Genomic DNA, 20,511 nt, shown 5'->3' with positions numbered 1-20,511 from the left:
TCTCTACCAACAACCACCTGAGTCGCCAAGTTGCTGTAGTCTGTGTTGCCGAATCTGGTAATTATCAAAATGGCCTCAACAAACCAAGTTTTCATTGCCGTCATTGGTAAGGCAGCGGATCTTTGTGATTTCTATTGGTCTGGTAGATTGCTAACCTTACTTTCTTGCAGGCGCCGGAGGCGTAGGCAAGTGTTTCTTGTCTCAGCTACAGACACTGGCAACTCGACGACCCGTACCCAAGCTTAGTCTTTGCTACATCTCTACAAGCAAGAAGGCTCTTTTCAAGCATGATTATACTTCGATTCCCTACGAGAGCGCCATCAACGACCTTGCCGCTTCTACCGCTGCCCCGCTTGACCTGACCAAGGTCGTCGATTATCTCGCAGCCGCTCCCTCCAAAGTCGTCCTGGTCGACAACACCAGCTCCCAAGATGTGGCCAATGCATACCCCGTCTTCCTGAGCCGCGGTATCAGCATAGTTACCCCAAACAAGAAGGCCTTCTCCGGCTCTTACACATTGTGGCAAGACATCTTCACAGCTGCTACCACTTCGGGAGCTAAGGTCTATCACGAGTCCTCGGTTGGCGCAGGCTTGCCCGTCATCTCCACCCTCAAGGACCTTGTCGATACTGGAGATGAGGTTACCAAGATTGAGGGTGTCTTCAGTGGTACCATGTCGTTCCTCTTCAACTCCTTCGCCCCTCTCGAGGGCTCTGGTGGCAAGTGGTCCGAGGAAGTTAAGAAGGCCAAGGAGCTTGGGTACACCGAACCCGACCCTCGCGATGATCTCAACGGTCTTGACGTGGCCCGAAAGTTAACGATTCTCGCTCGATTGGCTGGTCTGCCCGTCGAATCGCCCACCTCGTTCCCAGTCCAGAGTTTGATCCCCAAGGAGCTGGAGTCTGTATCCAGCGGTGACGAGTTCCTCCAGAAGCTTCCAGAGTTCGACTCCCAGATGGAGGAAACCAAGGCAGCAGCTCAGAAGCAGGGCAAGGTGGTACGATTTGTTGGCAGTATTGACGTTGCTACAAAGTCCGTCAAGGTTGGATTGGAGATGTTTGACCGATCACACCCCATTGCCGCTCTCAAGGGAAGCGATAACATCATCAGCTTTTACACTAAGCGATATGGCAGCAACCCCCTCATTGTCCAGGGGGCCGGTGCTGGTGGCGATGTAACAGCCATGGGCGTCACGAGCGACCTGCTGAAGGTTCTGTCCCAGATCTAGAAGAATATGTGGCCAAGAAAACTCCGTAGCATAAAAGCTATATTGTAAAGCTGAACACCAGTAGTCTAACCTCGTTGTGATAACCTTGCGTTGTGAAAGTGAAAATCATCAAGAGTCAGATGCCGCCGGGAAGCCAGCTCGCTTCAACCCAGCAAAAGTTTGGCCGTGACCCACGAATTGTTCATTGGAGGAGCCGGTAGATATAGCGAAGGGCGGGCTTTGTTTCTGCTCGCTTGGCTGGGCGAGGCTGGGTTGCAATTGGGTAGGAGCAGGTACAGGTCGAGTCAGACGCCAGATCCAGAGACAGAAGTCGAAGACGATTAAGCAGAACACGGGAACGGCGAACGAGAGGCTGGCTAGTTTCTGGAGACGGCGGAGTCAGCATCGTGCTGGTTGGTGGGCAAGCATGGTTACTATCAAACAAACACCGGCGCACTCACAAAAAGAAGGCGATCCATCGAACCAGGCCCCAGATTGTGGCAGGGAGCAAGGCGTCCGTCTGGAGGACGCTGGTGTACCAAGTCATGATCTCGACACCCGAGCCCATCGCGGAATCCATCAAACCATCAAACAACTGTACAAGAAACGAGAGGCACCGGTTGAAGGGAGCAGAACGATGGGAATAAGGTATGAACCGTATGGTAGCGCAACGAGGATGATGTAGGTTTAATCGTTATCAGCCCTGGGGGATCGACACTGCAGATAGACGACGGGATCAGGACGAGCTAGTCAGGTGTGGTGGAGTGGCGTATCTATGGTTGATTGGCCCAGGTCGGGTGGGAACCGGGATAGCAGCTTGAGAAAGTTTATGGACAAGCGTGGGAGAGAGTACGAGTGAGTTGAATCAGGTGTATGTATGTACATACATATTAGTCTGAAGGGACGGAAGTCTACCGGCCAGGAGAAAAGGGGGAGGTGCAGTTGGGCTGGCTACATTTGTATCTAAATTCCGTTGACTGACGACATGTGATTCTTGACGGCGAGCGAAACCGATATGTTCCGTAATACTAAAGGGCGACGGTAACAATAATAGATGACACAACAAGCAAGGCAAGGTAGGGCGGCTTCGTCCCCGAAGATCCCCTCCGAATTCCGAAGGTGTATTTGTTGATTAGCGAAAGACCCCGGGCGTGCCGGAACCTGTAGATTTGACAGGCTGAGGCTCCTTCTCGCACATCCCGGCGAGACTCGAGAGGCAAGGGGGACGGGAGAGGACTGAGCGTCAAAGTTGTTCCAGAAAGAAAGAAAGGTACGTAGGTATGTAGTTGGCTGGTTGGTCATGGCCAAAACCAAATGTGCCTCCCGGATTCGCCATTTGATAAGCCTCGGTCCTCGGACCAATGGCTTTTGGAAGTTCAAGAATCAGCCCATTCCACCTTCGCAACAGACAACTTATGATCGCAAGCTCGTGAGATGTTGTCCATGCAGATGCAGGCCGGTAACATTAAAATGCATCTGGTCACCTACAATGCGCCACGGGTAGCTGCGACTTGGCGTGTCCTGCCACATTTCACCGCCCGAATTCCATGGTCAATTGCAACACGGACATGGAGGAAGCCGCCCGCGACGATCTCAGGGATCACGAGACGGGACGGTCACGGCCAACCGACTGACTGTTTTCATTCCTTTGATCCAATTGATCCTCCCATACCCGCCCAGGATCGGATTCGGGGACCAACACCAGTCACACCACCATATGATATAGGGTTTGATCTGAAGTGCCCAATCGAAAGGAGTGGCAGGCGCGTAGTTGGCGTACTTCTCTGTATTCGCGTGTCGTAGCAGTAAACCGGTGGTTGTCTCGATATGGCAGCCGCTCCGTGGGCCGGCGTGCCCAGCAACGAGCAGTTCTTCGTCCTGCTCACCGGTGCCAACAGGTAAATTACTATACTTTTCGCATCCGTGAGGACGGTGCCCTTGCGGAGATATCCGGATGTGTACATGTGTTTTCTAACGGGAACCCCCCCCAGTGGTGTCGGACAGGGCATCTGCCAGCGCCTGATTGACGACTTCCTCGCGACCCGCTCCCTCTCCGCGCACCTCGTCCTCATCCCGACCACGCGCTCGCCCCAGAAGTCGCGCGAGACCATCGACAGTCTCCGGGCCTACCTGGCCAAGGCCGCGCGCACCTCGACCAAGCTTCGGTCCCGCGCCAGCTCCGACTACGACCCCGAGTCGGCCGTCGCCCGCGTTCACCTGCTCGCCGTCGAGGTCGACCTGTGCAAACTGCCCTCGATCTACGACGCCGCCGCGAAGCTGCTCGGCGGCCAAGTGCGGGACCCGACGGGCAACGTTGCCGGCGGGCAAGATTTGCAGATCCCCAAGCTTGACGCCGTCTTGTTCAACGCGGGCTACGGAGGCTGGGATGGCATTCGTTGGTTCGAGTTTGCAAGGCAGTTCTTCACAGTCGGCTTGGTACAATCGACAACTTTCCCTTCTTTCAAGTCGTCGCAAGCGGGCCACATCCTACCACTGCAAGAAGTCCCGGGAAACAAATCAGAGGACGAGGACGGCGCCGGCCAGCCCAGGCTCGCTGAGGTGTTCTGTGCGAATACATTTGGACACTATGTTCTGGCCCACGAACTGATGCCTCTTTTAACCCGGTCAGACCCTAGCGAGCCTGCCGCGAGGGTAGTCTTTACGTCCTCCATCGACGCCGAGGAGCGCCATCTCGACTTGGACGATTTCCAGGGCTTCAAAAGCACGGCCGCCTACGAGAGCAGCAAGCGTATCACAGACCTCATGTGCCTGACTTCGGAGCTGCCCAGCGTACAGGCCGTCTCCTCGTCCTTCTTTGGCTCCGGGGCGCCGTCCTCCTCCCGAAAGTACACCAAGAAGCCGCGCCTGTACCTGTCGCACCCCGGCATAGTCTGCACACCCCTCTTCCCCCTCAACGCCTTCATGTTCTTCTTCTACTACTACGCGATGCTCCTCTCGCGCCTCTTGGGCTCCCCCTGGCACGGCGTTGACCCCTACATCGGCGCCTGCGCCACCGTCTGGCTCGCGCTCGAGGACGAGGCGACCCTGGACGCGAGCCACGCGCAGCGGGTCAAATGGGGCTCCGCCGCCGACCGGCACGGGCGCGCGGACCCCAAGAAGACCGAGGTCGAGGGCTGGGGCTGGGAGGGCAAGGTCGAGGACGCCGAGGCCCTGAAGCGCGACGAGGCCAGCGGGGTCCTGCGGAAGCTCACGGGGCGCAAGTGGGACGCCGTCCAGCTGACCGAGGAGAAGAGAGCCAAGTTTGAGGAGGACGGCGTGCGATGCTGGAAGGAGCTGGAGGCCTTGAGGGGCCGCTGGGAAGAAATCATGGGCCGTCGTCCAAACTCGGCCGAGAAGGTTGGCCAGGCTTAGGGTTTGGACAAATATTTGTTCTATCCCGTCGGGCGCGCCTCGGCACCGGTCTTTTCGAGAGCAGTCACTTGCCCTTGCTTAGGTACCTATCGCACCAGAACTCGCATGTTTTGCTTGTCTGTCCGCATCTTCTTCTCGGAGCCTGGATTTGCCCAAGTCAACCAAATATAGCTCTATAGTAATGCTAATCATATGCATCTGACACGCTTCCATTTACTTCCACATTAATATGCTTTATATTTGTAACCAACGATATCATATCTGGTCCCTTACAAATCTTCACCTGACAATATGTCGGCGTCAGACTGGTGGCAGGCTAGCCTTGGCGAGATACCTGGCTAGCAACAGGGTAGGACTTGTCTCGTTTCTTAGTTTTTATTCATCGTAATTGCTGTAATCATGGCAGGTATAACGTGAGAAACGGTGGCATATGCCAGTTCCCACGAGAAGGTATAGTAGAACAAACATAATAACAGCATATAATAATATCATACATTTAAAAAAATCGCTAAACCTGAACACCGCGAGGCATCTCATAACTGCAAACTCCTCTGCTCGCCACGTCCTCTTACGCAACGACAGCTGGTGAACGACGCTTGTCACTACTCGCCCGTTTCAGCTCTACAAATTCGCCGCGGCCGAACAGCCCGAGACAAATAACCAGCGGCACAACGGCCAAAGCCAAGACCGCGTGGAAGATGAGACTCCTCTGCATGTGAAGCGGCGGGCTCGCATCTGGGCCGCTCTTGAGGGCGTCCGAGATGAGGATAAATATGCCGCCGAGGAGCTGGCCCGAGGCCCAGGCCACGGTGCTCGTAACCTCGGGAGAGCACGGATGGGACAACTCGGTGAGGTACTCGAGAGCGACGGGAACCAGCGAGAAGGACGCAGCCCCGAGTATGGCAAGAACCACGTAAGGACCGGCGAGGCCGGCGGCGTCATGGGTACCCGGCATCCAGATGAATATCAAGTACATGAGGGCGATGACGGGTACCAAGGCCTTCAACGCTACCAGGAACAGCTTGGTGCGGTCGAGGATGGGAGAGGTAATAGCCGAAGATACGAGGCCAACGACGATGAGGACGGCGCCTGCAATGCCGGCTTCGTCGCTGGTGTAGCCGTACGGCATCATGGTTTGGTTCAAAATGGTCGAAATACTGTTGAAGAAGCCAACGTAGACGCCGTATGGAATAAGAATCATCCAGATCTCGGGAATGCGGATGACGCGGCGGATTGATGCCAACAAAGGCTCTTTGGGCGAGCTGCCTGACGGGGCTACAGGCGTAGGGGGTGCGGCAGGCGTAAAGAGCGAGGGAATCGAGATGACGGTTGCGATGATAGAGACACAAAGCACCGCATTCGACACGTCACGCGGACCAACGACGATGAATGGTGTGATCAGCTGACCCAGTGCTGCACCAAAGGGATTAGCCAGACTCATGATGGCTGTGGCCCCTACACGGCCCCTATGGGTGAACCAGAGGTCCGAGTATGTGGTGGGCGCGCTCAGGACAAAGGTCTGAGCAGCACCAGTGAGGACTTGACCGAACATGACGACGCCGAAGTTACCGCCATTACCAGAATACGAACCGGCATAGCGGATCCAGTTACCAGTCAGTACCAGAACGGAAGCCGTCACGATGGACAGCTTGGGGCCCTTGTGAAGCACATAGATGGCGATGGGACTGGTGACAACGAAGACGAATAGGAAACCTGTGGAGAGCCAGTTGATGGCCGATTCGCTGACATTATAGTATGTCGCTGCGAGTTGTGATACGGGCGAGAAGGTGATCCACTGCGGAGAGGACGCCGTGTTAGTTGCCGTTTACTCAACCACTCCGATTGTGGGAATGGATTCGCGATCCTCACATAAAAATAGAAAAAGAACAAAACAACTTTGAGCTTTTTTGACTAACGCGGCAAAATCTCGAGGGTGAACAGTAGGGATATACTCGATAATCATAGCTGAAAGGGATTTTGTATGCCAAGTAATAACGTGCGCAAGACAGGTAGGGGCAAACTGCGGAGTTGGTTGTGCCATCGCATAACACATAAACAGCCGGCCGGCCGACCACAATCGCGGCCCGCATATAACAGCGTTTGTCGCAGGGTGCTACCGTGCATACACAGGCAAGTATATACAAAGGGGATATTCCACGGCTCCTGCTGTATATGCGGTTTCCCGTCTGCAGTGCGACATCGAAAGAAGCGCCTGCGGTTCGCTTGTGGAGAACCCAGAGTCCACGATAGGGCTCGACAGAGAAGAGAGAAAGGAAAAGAACCATACTTACGTCCCAGCTCACGATAATGTTCAGCAGCGTCAATTGCACCAATCCGAACCACCTCCTCTTGTAGGTGCGATAGACCACGCCTGCGCGGATGCTACCGTCGTCGCCGTCGCCGTCGCCGCCTCGTGAGTCGAGGTGATGGTGGGTCGCTGTCGACAACGTGGGACCCCAGCCGTTGTTCTTGCTGCTGCTCCCCATGGCGCCCAGCGCACCGGTCTGATCGGCTTTGATATCGCCGTCGTCAGAGAAGGAGTGGATGGAGGTGGTCTCTTCGTTCAACTCTTTCACGCCGTCGTTCTCTCGCAGGGGTTCATGTCGGTGCACGGGAGACGAAGAAGAAGAGGAGGAGGAAGAAGAAGTTGATGTTGAAGAGGGACCGAGGTTGCGACTGGTGCTGTGCGACATTTGGGATGCTGCCAGTGCTACTCCCAACCTGGAATCAATGCCACATGCAGTCACAGTCACAGTGAAAAGCAAGCAGCGTAGGTGCCAAGCGTTCTTCTTCCCACGGGTCCCGTCCTCCGTCAGAGCAGGGCAGTCGGATCACCACCACCACCACCACCACCACACGCGACACTGGCCCCGGGAACGCCTGTTTCTGCTGGTGTGGTATGTATTAGTGGGCGGGCGGGTTCCTGGACGAGGGCTTTGGGCCGCTAGTTGGCTCGCGGCGCCCGGCGCATTGACAGAGGACGATGGGGCTCGGCACGTCGGGCGGGAGTAAAACAGCCTAGAGCCTACCTAGCAGTGGCTCCCTTTGGAAGAATGAGATCCGGGGAAAGTAGTACCGCAATAGTAGGTACCAAATAAAGCCGTGGTGCGTGCTGTGCTGTGCTGGACTTGAACCAGTGGACCGATTGAAGGACTGTTCGTCTCGTCTGTGTCTGTGTCTGTGTCTTGGGCCAGCATAGCTCCCCATACCATGGGCAATTCAGAGTTTCCCATTAAAGCCTTCCCCCATTTCATTTCCTCTGCGAGCAGAGCAGACGGAAACACCCAGTAGTTGAGCACCTGTACATCTAGTTGCCAGGGACCATAATTGGGGTAGTACCGGCGAATCCCATTTCCTTGAATTATGGACCGACTTGTCGTTCCTTTTGCGGCCACGCCACGGTCTATCCTGCTTTCGTCTAATCACCCGACTTGGCCGTGACCCCATCAAATCAGACAGTGCAGTAGAAAGTCTACACAAAGAATCGAATCGATCGTCGAGTAGTCTGCCTTAAAGGTATCTACTTACAGGTATCACATGAACTTCTCACTCCTCCAAGGTCTGCTTCAACACGTTGAAACGAGGCCTCGAACATAACTACCCCCTTGCCCATGCAATACAACCCCCCCCCCCCAAGACCATTCATGCAAGGCATGCATACTCAAATCAGCTTGCGCCTAGAGAACGGCGCTTCCCCCTCGGCAAAACTGAGCAGTTGGTTCTGGTAGTAGGAGGGCTACCAAGCCACAAACACTTGGCCGGAGCCCATCGTCCCAAGGTCTCACCCCATCTATCATCCTGGTTCCGATGTTCTGGAAGGGGTGGAAAATGCCATCCCATCTATAGGTCGTCCGATGGTCAACCGAGCCGGAATTGGGGTACGGGATCATCCACCAAGGCGAATGAATGCCTTATAACATCCGCAGCACTCTCTTCCCCGATGCATGGCGTATGTAGGGACGTCGTCTGACAAGAGCTTGGTCTGTATACTATTTCCAAACCGTATGAAGAACCATGGATGCTCTCGCACCTTGAGCATCAGCATTGCCAGCCATTCTCCTATAAGAACGGTGGTGCCGGGCTCCGATGTCCTTGGAAGAGGCACAGGTCTCAGAAACACTCCCCTCTCCCTGCTACCTGCTACCTCCTCTGCTACCTCCTCCTCTCCTCTCCGGCTCGGCAACCCGATAGGGAGAGATGCATTTGGTGGGGACTCTGTAAACTTCCTATCCCAACAGGTAGTATTTATGCTTGCAACGACATGACTCCGTCTCTTGCCCGCTCTTGCCCTCCTCTTCCCAATCCGAAGAACTAGGTGATCGAACCACCCGTACTCCGGAATCACGCCTTGCCATTACTGCGACCGACCAACAGCCATTGTGCAGTCTTGGCTTGGAGGGCCGCTGGGCTCAACGCTGCGCAGCTCCAGAACCGCGAAGGGGGGACGCAAGCCACCGTTTTCTCCGTCCTGTTAAAGCAGTGGATTATGATATGCCCGTGCGACCCGAAACCCTCATTCCCAAGTGTTATATAGACGTACATCGTATATCATGTTATAATCGTTTCGGAGTGCACCCAGCAGTGTCGCAGTAATCCATACATTCAAGTCATTATGCAAGCAGGAATGAGAAATCTAATTGTCTTTGTTGTATGCAGTGTATATGATACATGCTGCGGATCTATCAGACAGCATTGCTGGGTCCTCCTGAGCCGCATCTCCCCATGTGTTACAAGGGCCACCCACTAGGTCAACAACACACAGGTCGTGACTCAAGCAGCTGGCCGGGAGATCGCCTCATATCCCATGGTTGCTAGCATCATGGCCACACATCATCCAGACGCAGGATATGCGCAGCGATTGGGGACGGGTGCCTCAGTATTGTCCGAGTAGTTTATTTGAGGGTAGCCCACAGCTTGGGAGCAGCACATTGGGTAGCGCAGTGGGCGAGGTGGAAGACTATAGCCAGAGCGTGTTTAGGTCAGTAGTGCGTTTCTGTACAAGCCCATATGACGGCATGATCGAGGGTTTCTGGCCGCGCAGTCGGATAATAGTAATATTCAAAGATACTCACATTCCTCAACGCAGTCCTCCTTGGCACCACCATCCTCTTCTTGCTTGGTGACCCGCTCAACACACTCGTCGAAGTGGTGCTTGGCCGGGGCGCATTGCTTGGAGTTCTTGCATTCTATGAGGCGGTAAGCATATGGGCTCAGCGGTTTGCCGAATTGTACACCTCCAGGAGCCATGACGTGGCCGTGCCTCTCTTGTGTGCGGCTGTATCGGGATCGAGTGGGGTGTTACGAACCTTCCTCCAGCGTCTCCTTGGGGTCAACGATTTCTTCCTCGTCGTCTTCCTCCTCTTCCTCTTCGGCGTCGTCTGATGACTCCTCTTCCTTGGATTCATCGGCCTTCTCGTTCTTGGACTCCTGTCAATGACGCAGATAATTAGCTCAAGTCCCTCTGGTTTGCGACAGGTTTGTGCCACGTCTGCAAGAACGGCCAGGCGCTTTCGGAGACGAATTCGAAGCCCACGCCAGGCAGGTGTTTCGCAGCACCGGAGGTTTGCGGGACCTCATGCAGGTGCTTCGAGGGCGGGTGAAGATTGTAGTCGTACCTCTTGAGCGGGAGCTTCGGCCTCGGCGGTGCTCCAAGGCGTGGCCGCGTCGACCATGTCGGTGAAGGTCTCCCAGATACCCATGGTGGTCAGATTGGCTGCTGGTGGGTGCTGACCAATGGCAGGACTTTTGTAGGTTGAGCGAAAGGTTTGGTGATGATTGAACCGTACGAGGGAGGTTTACTGTTCCGACTTCACTTAGCTCTTGAGAAATTAAACCACCGTCTTCCAATTGGCCCGCTGTGATTGGTCCCGAGGCTCAGAGCTCCCGCTGACTAATATCACGTGACCGCATCTACCCGATATCACCCTTCGCATCCATGCAATGCAGGTCACGACGAGAACTCGAGGGCTTGCATTCATCAACGAATGAGATTTGTCACTAGTGTTCGCTCTTCACTTGTTCAATTCATTACGTTGCTGGCCGGCAACCAACTGGGAGAATGACTTGTGTTGAATAAGTAGAATGGCATTGGCTCAAACACGCTAGGTACATGCTTCCAACTGGACAAATAACTGCGTCCCTTCTGTGTAGTCCGGACCAAGCCTGCCGTACGACTTTAAAATGGACAATCCCGCCCAGTAAACCTATTCTATAGCATCATGTATTGCCAGAAGCTTGTGCGATGGCTCACGTTATGTTCGCTTATTGGAAGGCTGTGTTGGGGGCTCCCACTTCGTGCAACATAAATGCATGCAGCACGTATGCAGTAACCACGGCACGAAAACACTTGCTTCTGGGTATATGTGTCCACGATATACCACTCGCGGCAGGTTTGACGCAATCCTCCTTCTCTCTTATAGCAAAAACTTCATGCGAGCAGTAATGACAGAGCATAACGCCAGTGGTACCGTGTCACCTACGTTCATTCTCCTGCCGCTCGCGCTCATCGAACTGCATCTCGACAGCCTGCATTTGTGCGGCATCGTAGTCTGGTGGAGGCTCGTCCGGGAGTGGCTGATTCGCTTGCTGTTGCCTGGTTGCTTCTTGGGCCCTTTCTTCCACCTGCGCTTGTTGGTGATCTCGTGCCGGTTGCTCGAACCCGGCCTCGCGAGGCGAATATTCGGGGAGGTCCTCTCCATGCACCAGATTCAGCATGTTGGTCTGCCCTGTCTCACGAGCGAGCTGGGCGTAGTGGTGCACGCGCTCTTTGATCTTTTCGTACTTTAGGGCCCAATCACTATGCCCACCATCATTGAAAACCAGCTTCATATTGACCCTGGTGAACTCGGCCGGGATATGGCCTCCTGCTACAGGTTTCACCGTGGTCTCCCAGAACGAGGCCCCAAAGCCGCCCCAAGTAGAGCCAGTACACCCATCCTGGGTATTGATGATGGTCGTTGCGAATGACTGGAACTGGTCTGTAGGCGTGGCTGGAAGGTAGATGAGCTGAAGGAATCGTTAGCGTCTGAGTTTTCTCTGTGTGGTTTATGCGCGTTCATCCATAAGCTCACTCTTTGAGTTGTGATGAAGGCGGTGCCCCGATCACACTTTATCGACAGAGGAGAGACTCCCGGAGAAGGCGGCGGCGCCGAGACTTCCAATGCCACTCGACCTTGGGTCCTGTGCTGTATAGTCTCGTTGGGCAGCGGCTCGAAACCGCCGGAGCGGGTGAGCATCACCCAACTGGCACTCAAGTCAGAATCATCCTCGAGCGCGGTATTCTGAGCGAGTAGGATGCCCGCGTGCTGGTCGTGGTAACCATAGTCCATAGTGACCCCCTGGATTAAGATAGTGGTGCGAATAGTTGAAGGCACATAAAGCGGGGACCCATGTGGCTCGAGGAAGGGTGGCTTACCAGGCCAGCAGCTACATCGGTATGGAGGAGGCTAGGGGGGTTTGTGAAGAAGGGCGTACAGTATAGGATGGCTGGAGGGGGGAAGGTAAAAAATCAGACTTACTTTATCGACATTCTGGGATGAAGCAAGTGGTATTGAAAGGCTGACCAGGTGTGCTGCTGTGGTCGAAAGTGGTTCCTATCTTGTCTAGAGAGAGTACCTCTGGCTGCCTTGGCCTTCTCATAGGGCACCGAGCGGGCGAACTGGTCCAGAGCGGGACGGCCTGCAAGGCTCGCTCAAGTTTCAGCAGATCTAGTCGTAGGGGATGCAAGAGTGGGCCAGGCTTGGCCGGAAGCTGCTTAGCCCAGAGGTTGCTCAGGCGAATATGCCCGTCAAAGGCATCCAGTATGGCCAGTCTCCGGTGATGTGGAGGCGCTTCATCAGCTGGGGGGGGTCGTGATTTGAAGCGGCGAGACTGAGGGGTAGGCAGCCCGGGCAGGGTACCTTCGTCTAAGTAGGCACTTTTTTTTTCTCTCTCCCTGTCGTTCTTTCTGTTACAGTCTAGAGGAGATGCCCTGCTAGTATGCACTGGGGAGCGGGCGGCGGGCGGCAAGGATAGGGGTGGTTCGCTTCAACCCTGGAAGGCGAAAAAAAGAATATGTAATACTTTTTGATGCGGGTTTGGGGGTGGTTGGAGGTCGAGAGGTGTAGAGGACGGCGCAGACGGCGGACAGTGGCCAGTGGAGGAGGGGCCCGACGTTGAGTTACAGGTAGGTAAGTAGGAAGCCAGCAAATAGAGCCGTCGCCCTCTGTGACGGGTTGCCTGCTCGAGCTGGGGACTTGGAGGCTCCTGGCAACTGGCAACTGGCTGGCTGCATGCAACCTGTAATTGGCGGATACCGAAGGATTCCATCTCCCCATCAATCAAATTTGATTTGTTTGTTTGGGTTTGTCTGGTTTGATTAACTTGATTGTACACATGCAACTCGCATGCATGCAGCGGTCCGTGTATGTATGCGTGCATGTAGGTCAGCTTGATGGACTGGCTGTTCGATACCCGGCCCTGTCTGCTGGACAGACTTAGACTTCGCTGGGCTGGGGGTGCGGGGCGGCTTTGTTCTGGAAACATGCACTTTGATATTTCCTTGGACGTGTTTACCCCCCAAAGGCAAGGCCGGCAGATGCTACCTACATCCTAGGTACCTACCTACCTATCTACCTTCCTACCTACACGTAGTACTACCGAACGCCGAGCGTAGCAGCTTCCATCTGTCTTTCCAGACCCGAGGCCTGCATAAGATAAAGACGTTGGTTGCGTTCTTTACCTACATCCCAGGTACCCACCCACTCAGATACATACCTACCTACACACTTACTTGCCTACCTACCTGCATGCCCAAGCCGCAGCTGGCCCGGCTCTATTGCTATTACAGATGGGCGCCGGACCATATTAGGCCTCACTTATTGTCTCCTTATTCCACAAGACAGCACAAGACACACACATACACACACATATGTAAGTGCTCTACGGCTAGGCGAGTGGGTATTGGCCCAGCAGCCCTACATAGTGACTTGCAAGCGATCCCATGGCACATCCAATTCTAGCAACCCGGTGGTCTGTTTCTCCAATGATTAAAATGAATCAGTGCCCGGCGGGGGGGCTGGCACCCGAGTCTCGGGATCCTCATCCGAGTGTGCCGCCATGTCAGAAATATGACGGTGTACCAAGCCCGGCATCGCCACCAGGGCGAGTACTACGGGCGCCTATCTCTGTTCTGCGTTGTTCTTCCTTGCCCAACTTCGAGACCCGTCCGGTGCATCGTGTGCTCGGTACAAGGCCTCGAGAAAGCTATAGGGAGGCGCACGATATTGCAGCTGACAGTATGTCAGAGGGGCAGTGGCGTCAGGCTTCACATCGTTTCCATAAACCACGAGTGCCAACCAGACCCCTGTGCTACTGAGATATGGTCACAGCAGGTGGAGAACTGCCCTCGAGCTCCTTGGGCCACCTGTAATGGGATCAGCAAGACCTTCGATGCCGCCGAAGCCATCGTGCTCACGACATACCAGGTTTCCCCGCCTTCGTGTGGCTTTGCCGGTACAAGCTGACGCGTCTATACCCTCAATGAGGCCCCCGAACACGCCGAGATTCGATTCCCCAGCCATGTATGTATAATGATGTTTCGATGGTCATATACATGCGTGGTGGGAGTCATCGGGCTAACTGCTCTCCAGCTAGAACAGATGCTGTACCCTCGAGGGTGGCCCAAAGCGTCTCTGCCCCCAACTGACTCGAAAATTGCAGGCCGTAGTCACCGCTCCATGCAAGACTGGCAGCTCTTGTTGCGCCAGCGGTGTTGCGCAAAGTTTGTCACATTGGGCGGCCTATCAAAGGCTCCTGCTTCATCAGTTGCGAGTCCGGCAATTTTGATGTCTAGTAGGCATCAGGTGGCGCGCATTTGCGCAACCTGCTGGTACTTATGGAATAAGCACTATCATATCACTGCACTTCCATTACACGACATGCCATCCAAGCAACACCATCAATCGGTCATTGGAAAACGGATGACATGGCACCAGAGGTAGCATCATAGGCCCTGTTCCAAGAGCGACCCGTCCGTGCTCTCATTACCGGAAAGCTAATGTCACGCGAGTAGTAAGGTGGGTGTATGTCTGTAGGAGCAGTCCAAGGTGACAGCTGCATGGGCTTTAACCCTATCACGGACGGCTCCGTTCAACTGGGTGGCCGCTTGCAACCCAGTCGTTCGTACCGCCAGGACTTCACGTATCTTACATAAGAGAACCGCCGCTAGGTGTTCTCCATCGCTCAGTGCTATTGGCTACACAATATGCTTCACCGGTTGACTGGCTGGTCCAGCCTGGAAGAAATTGGCCAATACTCGCCCCCCTGAATTGCTCCGCCCAAGCCCACAGCAAGCAATGGCTTCCCGAGCAACGTAGATACCTACGTACAGTAGGAGTCCGCCAGCAGCGGGTATCCTTTGGCAAGACCACCCTCGGTGCTTCTTCGTATGGAACTCGTCAGTTGCCAGTCCTGCATACAACCGAACGACTACGCTGGTGATGATATATGTAGGCGATGCCGGGCAGCAACCCCATAACATTCAGATTACTGCCAGTAGCGATACAACAAGATGAGCCACTGCTCATGCTTATTGGTCAGAATAACATCGACTGGTAAAGCAAACAGACTTCCGGAACGTTCTCCTATCTTTCAAACTCATGGGCTTCCAGGTTTCAAATTTGGTCAAATGACCACAACCTCGGTAATCGCGACCCAATCTTTGGGGATCAGATAACGCCAGCCATGTTCTTCTTTGGACGGCCGTGTGCGACACGAACCTTGGAGGGCCCCCTTCCCTTTCCACCGATTCGTCTGTATTCGGCTATCTGAGGATCTACAGAGCCGGCGGAAAAAGCAAGGTTCTACCGCCAGTGCTTTCACCGGGCACGTTTTTTGTGTTCCGATGGTGAACCCTACGCCCGACTGTGTCACCCGGCACCGGGGTGGTATCCTCGCCCAGGCACCCGCCAATGATCGGGTTGCATTCGACAAGAGCGGTGTGTGACCTGTCAGGGGTTCGCACGCCTGTTTCCCCCCGGTCAGGCCCCCGCCCCCCGACAGTGACCGCCGCCGGGCCCGCGCTCTAGCCCCAGCAATCGGCTCTCGGCCAGGTCAGTGGGGGACAAAAAAAAAAGTAACGGTAGAATTTATACCAAGCCTTTTTGTTTTGTTTTGTTTTTCTTTTTTTCGCCTTGAAGAGCGCGCGCTCTGCTTTGGTCTTTTTTCTGAAGGATTTAGGTACCCTACACAAAATGACCTCCCCCTGACTGGTCGGAGTTGGGAATAGTAAATGCAGAGACACTTTCTTCACCGGTCTTGCCACCGACTCAGACTACTAACCTACCTGTTTACGCATGGGCGATACAAGCAACTGCTACTTTGCTCTTGTGACGGAAGGTTGGGAATCCAGTAAACCCGCATTATTGGCTCTTGCGGCTTTGTCCGCCCCCGGGCCGGAGCGCTTGCCACTAGGGCTACCCCGTTTGCTTGGGTTGTCCTCGATTGGGACGCACGCGGGCCCCGACTGAGTAAGAATGAGAGAGGTCAGGCGTAGAACCCGTGGCGACAATGGGACAAGGCGAGGTACCTCGCAACGCATGCTCGTGCTCCCTTTTGACCTCGATGAGAAGCCTGAGATACGTAATAGAACACCTACCTTACTGAGCGTGAAAGAAATACATCGTTAGGCGGGACGAGGAATGCGGGTCATCACACTGTTTCCAAGAGATAGTTATCCCCCCTTAATCGTACGTACGTGTCTGTCTGTATGTATATACCGTTGGATTCATCAAGTCATTCAATCATAAAGAAACAGCCGACACTGTCTAAGTTGCTGCTGCTTCTTCAGTAGACATATTTCCCCTTCCTCCCCCATCGTCCTATTTTGATTCGATTTCGTGGTTTTGTTTTGGCATGCTCTTTGCCGCACACCTCACCGCCCAGTGCTCGTACTGGCTTCCCGGCTTTTAATGAACACGGAGATACAGGTGGCCTGATAGGTCTCTCAACAGCCCTCGAATATTAGGAAACAAGGGCAGGAGGAGGAGGAGGGAAAGAAGCCGGGTGAGAAATTGCTAAAATGAAAACGCCCCCTGTGAAAAGAAAAACCGTCAACCCTCGTGTACCCATAACCATGAGGAAAAGTAGAACAACACCAACAAAAGAAACATGAATTCTTCCAAAAGGGAGTACAATCTCATCCATATACAAAACTCCGACAGAAAATGATGGCTGCTAATGCCCCCAATGACAAAAAGACTGACTCCATCCATATGCTTCATTTTTTCCTCCTTCGTCTTGCATGTCAGCAAGCGGAAGAAGATCCTCGGGGTTGCGGGAGGGATTGTACAGTCACACTCTTGGCGCTGGGTGCTGCCTCGCAGGGCCGCCCAAAGCAGGCTCGGCCTTGTTCCAACGTCGCAACAAGCTCTCGCGCTACGAGAGCCAATTCACCGCACTGCTGCTGTTGCCTCCCGCGGGCTTGTTGAAACCACCGCCGGGGGTGCCGAGGGGCGAGACGTGCGCGTCAAAGGCGAAATCCAGCTTCGGCATCTCAATCTTAGGCGGCGGCTGGGCCTTGACGCCCTTGTTTTGGTTGTCTTTTCCGGAAGCCGGTCTCTTGGCAGGACTCTTAGACTCCACAGGGGGTCCGTACCTGACATCCTTAACATCCCAGCCGTCATCAGATGCAGCCGCAACCCAAGTTCGAAGAGCATCATGGACACCGGGATAGAACTTCTCCTTACAGAGGCGCATGGAGCCGCCCATGCATCGCTCCCAGCCTGAGATGCGAAACTGGTTGCGGAGCTCATTCCGTTCCTTCGTCGTAGGAGTGCAGGCCACGATGGCGTTCAGAAGATCAAGGTGGGAAGCCAAGTAGTTGGTTGCATCCCATTCGACTCCGCCGACGTAGGGAGCCGCGGGGACGGGCGGCCTTTCCTGCGGAAAATGTGTTTGCATGTAAAGCATGCTGTCCCCTGCGATTTTCGCTGCAGCGGCCGCGTCGCGTTCCTTATCCCTAGGCAGGTAAACGACATTGAGGTGGTGGAGGAAAATCCAGAAAACTTCCTTCGTGACACCAATAGCTTCCTTGCACCACACGCGATACGGCCGCTCACGGCGCATCTCTAGGACGAAATCAACAGGCGCCTCATCATCCTTGGGCTTGGGATCACGTAGGTGTCCCAGCACCGTTCGGGCGCGAACTATGCGGTCTTGCGCAGGCGCCGACTGGATATAAGTGAAAAGGACCGAGGTAATGATGCCACGCGTAGTGAACTCGCTGGGCCCCTTCTTCTCGGGATCAAAAATGAGGTGCAGCAGAGCAGGAAACAGCGTCGATTGTTTCGAGTGTAGATACTGCAGTGCCAGAGCTGTCGTGCAAAGGGCTTTCAAGCAAAGAAGGTTCTCGTGGAGCAGCGCATCCTCGTGCTCCTCTCTGCCAAACGTATTAGTAACGAGGGACGGCCAATGGCATAGACGTCAGTTCAACTTACCTCCATTCGACTTCCATGGTGCGATGCAACAGACTGACTATCTCCTCCATGCCGCCTTGGCGTATGAACTCGTCGGTCCACGACACCGTCTCGTTCCGCAATAATAGCCGCAGCTTGTGCAGCTTGCCGACTTCGACCAGCTGCGGCTTCTGCACCTTGCGCAGGTAGCTCACAAAGTCCACGGGGCCTTGCTGAGATTGCTGGGACTTGATCTTGGACAGGATGCCACCGCCAAATCCCGAACCGGCAGAGTTCGGCCTCTCGTAAGTAACGCTTTCCGACGATTTGGTTCGGAAATGACGCCCTAGGGTACCGTCGCTTTTTTTCTTGGCAGGCGAGTTAGGCTCGGATTTCTTTCCGTTGTTTCTCGTGAAGGTAAAGCTTCTGGGGCGATTTTTTTGGCCTTCGCCTCCTCTTCCTGCTGGCCCTCGTTGATGCTCGAGTCGCTATCGTTCGTGCCGGGGCGGGCGGCGGCGGCTTTGGTCTCTGCCCAGTCTTGTCGGATAAATTCCATCTTGATAGTGCTAGCTAAGTTCCGCATCTTGTACCTCTGGTTTTCGGGTATGTTTCGCCGATCCAGCATAGCTTCCAGATGTTTATCAACATCCTTGGGGTCCAGGGAGAACTCCGATCCGTCCGGAGGAGAGCTCGACGACGGTTTGGCCTTGCCGAATCCACTAGTGAACATCTTAAGTCCCCGCTGTGTCTTAGACGGCGAGGCCTTTCCGCTGCCGTAAGCGTGTCGGTTGCTTTCTGAGGAATCCGAGGACTTCTTGCTCTCGAACTGTTTCGCAGTGTACTGTACGTGATACGATTGCGGTCGCGGCTTTTTCATGTTGGTGACATCGCTAGAAGAACTATTCTGCGAGTTTGTCTGTCCGGGACCAAACACACCGCCATTACCCGGTTGCTCCAATGCCCCGCTAGAAAATTGGGCGTAAATGGGTGGCCGTCCCTCTTGCGACGGTGTTGTCACTGAGTTCGGAGGCGATCGGTTCTCCTTGTCGTTACGGCTACGCACCACATCGTCTTCACTCGGGAGGTTGTGCAGGTTCTTTAAGCTCTTGGGCCTACTCAGGAGCGAAGTCAGGTTGGTAGCCGACTTGGTCTTCTTCGGTTTGGTAGGCGACACGTTTTCCTTCTTATTGAAGGCATACTGGCCCATGCTTTCCGAGCTGGAAGCGGAGTCTTTTCTTGTTGATCTTGCGGCAATGGAGCTGCCGCCTTGGGCCTTGACAGGCGAACCACGGCCTGATGCAAAGTAAGATTGCTCGAGGAGCTTGCTAGGCGACCGAGGGCCGGGTGCACAGTCAACCCGGTTGTTCTGGATCTCGCCCAAGGCGGGCGGGCGACGTGAGAAGTTGGGCAACTGCATGTCGCTCGCAGGTTGAGGTTGGGGAATGACGTATGGCAGCGAAGAAGTCGATTGGGCGGTGGGAACAACAACAGGGGCGTCGTTCGCGTGGTTGCGGCGGCTCATAAAGGCCCGCAGCACGCTGGATTTGGATCGCTGGTGACCACCGTGCTTGGGCGGCGGAGGAGGTTGGTTTTCATGTTGATACTGGTCCTGGCAATGCTGTCTGTCGGGCTGCTGGGGATTCCCTAGGAACGCCATGGTGTTTTGCTGCCCCGGTAACGGTGGCTTGTCGAGCCAAGTTGCCTGATTCAGTAGCTAAATGGCTTCCTCATGAGATAGATGCCAACAATGCTGCATAGGAATGAGACCGAGTCGGGTTCGAGGCGGGCTGGAGCGGTGATAGCTCGGCGTCCAGTCGCGAAGACAAGACAAGAAGAGGGAGAAGAAGGAGAAGAAGGAGAAGGAGAAGAAATAAAATAGCCGAATTGAATTACAAGAAAGCGATGCAGGCGATAAGCAGAATGGGAGAAGGAATGCCGTGATGCTGGCTACTTTACTTACACCAGAGCCATGTATTGGAACCAAAGGGCCGTTGGTTTGTTTGGTGATGTGCTGCTGGTCTACGGCTGGCAATGGTAACCGGGTGTTGGGCGTTCAAGAAGGCATGTAGGGTCGGGCCAGGGACTGGACTGGACGTGACTGTATTAAACCAGGGAATCTTGCTCTTGCAATGCAACGGCGGGCGCGCGTGGAGGCAGCTTCAGTCAATGGCCGGGCCAAGAGGGTTCACGCTTTCAGTCTGGCCGCTAAAAAGTTCCGGGGGGTGGTGAGTGGGATGGTCGCTGGTAAACAGCGCTGGCGCCGTCGCTGCGGCAACGCGCCCTGCTTGGCCCCACCGTCCTCGCCCTCCGCCCATGGATGATTCGACGGTAAAACGATTGACGTATGTACATGTCCACCGATCTATTAGACACCTACGTAGGTCCAAATATTGCCGGCTTACTCGCCAGCAGCACCCATTATCGACTGCTCCGTGCCACCTCCCCAGGATCGATCCATTATTACGAAGGGCACCTCGATAAGGGCGAGGACACGGCACA

General features: G+C 54.7%; 7 protein-coding genes across 7 annotated transcripts; 2 read left to right on the top strand and 5 right to left on the bottom strand.

Annotated features, from left to right (window-relative positions):
• Nucleotides 1-69: 69 nt before the first annotated feature.
• On the top strand, nucleotides 70-1,228 carry PG986_011983 (uncharacterized protein; the record flags this gene model as incomplete). The annotated part of the gene is made up of 2 exons (XM_066848205.1): nucleotides 70-106; nucleotides 171-1,228. 2 exons carry the CDS (start codon nucleotides 70-72, stop codon nucleotides 1,226-1,228), a joined length of 1,095 nt encoding a protein of 364 aa, XP_066694901.1.
• Nucleotides 1,229-1,336: 108 nt separating this feature from the next.
• On the bottom strand, nucleotides 1,337-1,775 carry PG986_011982 (uncharacterized protein; the record flags this gene model as incomplete). Its single annotated transcript, XM_066848204.1, has 2 exons — nucleotides 1,337-1,580; nucleotides 1,669-1,775. 2 exons carry the CDS (start codon nucleotides 1,773-1,775, stop codon nucleotides 1,337-1,339), a joined length of 351 nt encoding a protein of 116 aa, XP_066694900.1.
• Nucleotides 1,776-3,034: 1,259 nt separating this feature from the next.
• Nucleotides 3,035-4,579, top strand: PG986_011981 (3-keto-steroid reductase; the record flags this gene model as incomplete). Its single annotated transcript, XM_066848203.1, has 2 exons — nucleotides 3,035-3,105; nucleotides 3,199-4,579. 2 exons carry the CDS (start codon nucleotides 3,035-3,037, stop codon nucleotides 4,577-4,579), a joined length of 1,452 nt encoding a protein of 483 aa, XP_066694899.1.
• A 568-nt stretch (nucleotides 4,580-5,147) lies between these two features.
• PG986_011980 (major facilitator superfamily transporter) lies at nucleotides 5,148-7,272 on the bottom strand (the record flags this gene model as incomplete). Its single annotated transcript, XM_066848202.1, has 2 exons — nucleotides 5,148-6,374; nucleotides 6,871-7,272. The coding sequence occupies 2 exons, from the start codon at nucleotides 7,270-7,272 to the stop codon at nucleotides 5,148-5,150; spliced, it is 1,629 nt and encodes a 542-aa protein (XP_066694898.1).
• Nucleotides 7,273-9,471: 2,199 nt separating this feature from the next.
• PG986_011979 (uncharacterized protein) lies at nucleotides 9,472-10,278 on the bottom strand (the record flags this gene model as incomplete). Its single annotated transcript, XM_066848201.1, has 4 exons — nucleotides 9,472-9,536; nucleotides 9,652-9,765; nucleotides 9,886-10,006; nucleotides 10,195-10,278. 4 exons carry the CDS (start codon nucleotides 10,276-10,278, stop codon nucleotides 9,472-9,474), a joined length of 384 nt encoding a protein of 127 aa, XP_066694897.1.
• A 772-nt stretch (nucleotides 10,279-11,050) lies between these two features.
• Nucleotides 11,051-11,907, bottom strand: PG986_011978 (UPF0664 stress-induced protein C29B12.11c; the record flags this gene model as incomplete). Its single annotated transcript, XM_066848200.1, has 2 exons — nucleotides 11,051-11,584; nucleotides 11,650-11,907. 2 exons carry the CDS (start codon nucleotides 11,905-11,907, stop codon nucleotides 11,051-11,053), a joined length of 792 nt encoding a protein of 263 aa, XP_066694896.1.
• A 5,086-nt stretch (nucleotides 11,908-16,993) lies between these two features.
• On the bottom strand, nucleotides 16,994-19,669 carry PG986_011977 (uncharacterized protein; the record flags this gene model as incomplete). The annotated part of the gene is made up of 3 exons (XM_066848199.1): nucleotides 16,994-17,996; nucleotides 18,055-18,314; nucleotides 18,368-19,669. 3 exons carry the CDS (start codon nucleotides 19,667-19,669, stop codon nucleotides 16,994-16,996), a joined length of 2,565 nt encoding a protein of 854 aa, XP_066694895.1.
• Nucleotides 19,670-20,511: the final 842 nt, after the last annotated feature.

The sequence above is a fragment of the Apiospora aurea genome, assembly GCF_038362705.1.
Source record: "Apiospora aurea strain CBS 24483 chromosome Unknown utg000008l_segment0_segment0, whole genome shotgun sequence".
In the NCBI taxonomy this organism is placed as follows: Eukaryota; Fungi; Ascomycota; class Sordariomycetes; order Amphisphaeriales; family Apiosporaceae; genus Apiospora; species Apiospora aurea.
This window is presented reverse-complemented; position numbering and strand designations above follow the sequence as displayed.